The 2,500-nt window shown below is 32.8% G+C and overlaps 1 protein-coding gene across 1 annotated transcript; it reads left to right on the top strand.

The window, feature by feature from the left end:
• The first annotated feature begins 1,333 nt into the window (after window positions 1-1,333).
• On the top strand, window positions 1,334-2,453 carry LOC125029147 (prisilkin-39-like). Its single transcript, XM_047618972.1, has 2 exons — window positions 1,334-1,360; window positions 1,547-2,453. The coding sequence occupies exons 1-2, from the start codon at window positions 1,349-1,351 to the stop codon at window positions 2,018-2,020; spliced, it is 486 nt and encodes a 161-aa protein (XP_047474928.1). The 5' UTR covers window positions 1,334-1,348; the 3' UTR covers window positions 2,021-2,453.
• Window positions 2,454-2,500: the final 47 nt, after the last annotated feature.

Here is a 2,500-nt window from a genome sequence, read left to right as displayed (position 1 = left end):
GGATATATATATATTTTACAACAGCAATTCATTCTACTGCAGGACACAGGCCTCTCTCCCAATTCACTATAGAGAGGTTATTTGATAGTGCCAGCTTTGCCTGACTGGATGCCCTTCCAATCAATCGCGGTTCGGCGCCTTAACACTTATGCCACGGCGGCTTTTTTTACGACTGCCGCAGCGAGGAATTGAACTCGGGATCATAAGGGTTGAAGTCCAGTGCTCTAGCCATATATATATATATATAAGTCATTGCGGCATATATATATATATATATATATATATATATATATATATATGCTATCGTGGCATATATATATATATATATATATATATATATATATATGGATATGTATGTGTTATATACATGGATATATATATATATATATACATATATATGTATATGTGTGTGTGTTTGTGCAATTTGAAATATATGTGTGTATAATATATATAATATTTATGTTAATGTATATATATATATATATATATATATATATATATATAAATATATGCATATAATATATATGAAACACGATATATATAAATTTATTATGTATACATGTACACGGACATACATAAATATATGTATATGTATATATGTATATATATGTATATGTATATATGTATATACATGTATATGTATATATATGTATATATGTATATATATATGTATATATGCCTATAATATATATGAAATACTATATATATATATATCCATTTATTATATTTACATGTACACAGACCTACAAACATAAGTATATATGTATATATATAAATATATGCATATAATATATATGATATACAATACATATCATTTATTACATTTCCATCTTCACAGACCTACAAACATATGTGTATATATACATACATATGTATATGTATATACATACATATGTATATGTATATACATACATATGTATATGTATATACATACATATGTATATGTATATACATACATATGTATATGTATATACATACATATGTATATGTATATAGCATACATATGTATACATAAACATCCATTTAAATGTACGATGATTTCGTATATATGCAATATATATATATATATATATATATATATATATATGTGTGTGTGTGTGTGTGTATGTATGTATACACACATATACGTATTCCGAATTAATCAAGTTTTATACATATGGAGAGCACGAACACACACACAACATACATAACCGAATGCAACGAGATTTTCCAAAAGCTACTATAAATGGCCAAGGACAGCATAAGGGTGTGGCCTCTGCAGCGCAGCGTCGTTTAGGACAGAGGAGTATAAAAAGGGGTAAGTGGTTGAACTCGCCATCACATTGCACTCAGCACTACAGTTGCAGTCATGAAGATTCTGGTGAGCGATTCTAATACGTAATCATTCTGTGTATAAGTACACTCCCTGATAGGTGAATTTGTGTGTGATTTAATATGTAAGTGTATTTGTAAAAGCTTTCGTAGGAAAACAACTATTATCTCATAAGTTTGTGATGCCAATGTTGCGTATATAAATATACTGATTTTTCCATTCTTTCGTCAACAGATCACCGTGTTGTTGGTCGCCTTCGTGGCAGCAGAGCAGAAGCGCGAGGCTGAGCCTTCATACGGCCTCCACTACCCCCATGCCTACCCTTATGGTGTAGGCCTTGGCAGTGCCTACGGGCTCTACCCGTATGGCACTCACTCCTTCCTCAGTACCCGCAGCCATGTCCTTCACAAGCGCGACGCCGAAGCCGACCCTGGCTACCTTTTGGGAGGAGGTCTTGGCCTTGGCAGCCCCTATGGCTATGGACTCCCTTATGGTCTTGGTCAGGGTTATGGCTATGGATATCCATTAGGTCACGTCTCCTACCACGCCGCCGGCCACTCTATCGGCAAGCGTGAGGCTGAACCTGGCTTCGCACCCGGTCTTCTTAGTCATGGAGCATCCTACGGCTACACCCCCTCTCTCCTCTATCCAGGAATTTCCCATTCCTACCAATACAATCGCGCTTTTACTCCGCTTATCTACGGATAGTGAGAATGTTGTTCTTCATCTGGATATGATTGAATGAAAAACATTGTATTTAAGAAGTCTGCACATTGACATTTTAATTACATTAATATCTGCATTTCATTAAAGTTGCTATCAATTACAAGTACATTCATTGTCGTATACTAAAAATTGAGTTAGACCGAAGCTACAGTAATAATACGTGATAATGATGATAATTGTTATCACCATAAATATATAAAGAGATAAATATATATATAATTGTTGCTATAGTGTTACCATTAATACTGTAAAGATAATAACTAAAATCATAATAATGACAGTAACATCACTACTAGTAAAAGCAAAGAAACTAACAATGATAAAAGTGAAAATAATATTAGTGGCAGTACTCCTTAAGGAATAATGATATTAATACTGACTGATAAAGATTATATTATTAAAGGATATTAATAGAGATATTGTTTAGAATAGGGATTACCAAAGTCACATGATAAGATTAAG

Source organism: Penaeus chinensis, chromosome 9 (assembly GCF_019202785.1).
Source record: "Penaeus chinensis breed Huanghai No. 1 chromosome 9, ASM1920278v2, whole genome shotgun sequence".
In the NCBI taxonomy this organism is placed as follows: Eukaryota; Metazoa; Arthropoda; class Malacostraca; order Decapoda; family Penaeidae; genus Penaeus; species Penaeus chinensis.
This window is presented reverse-complemented; position numbering and strand designations above follow the sequence as displayed.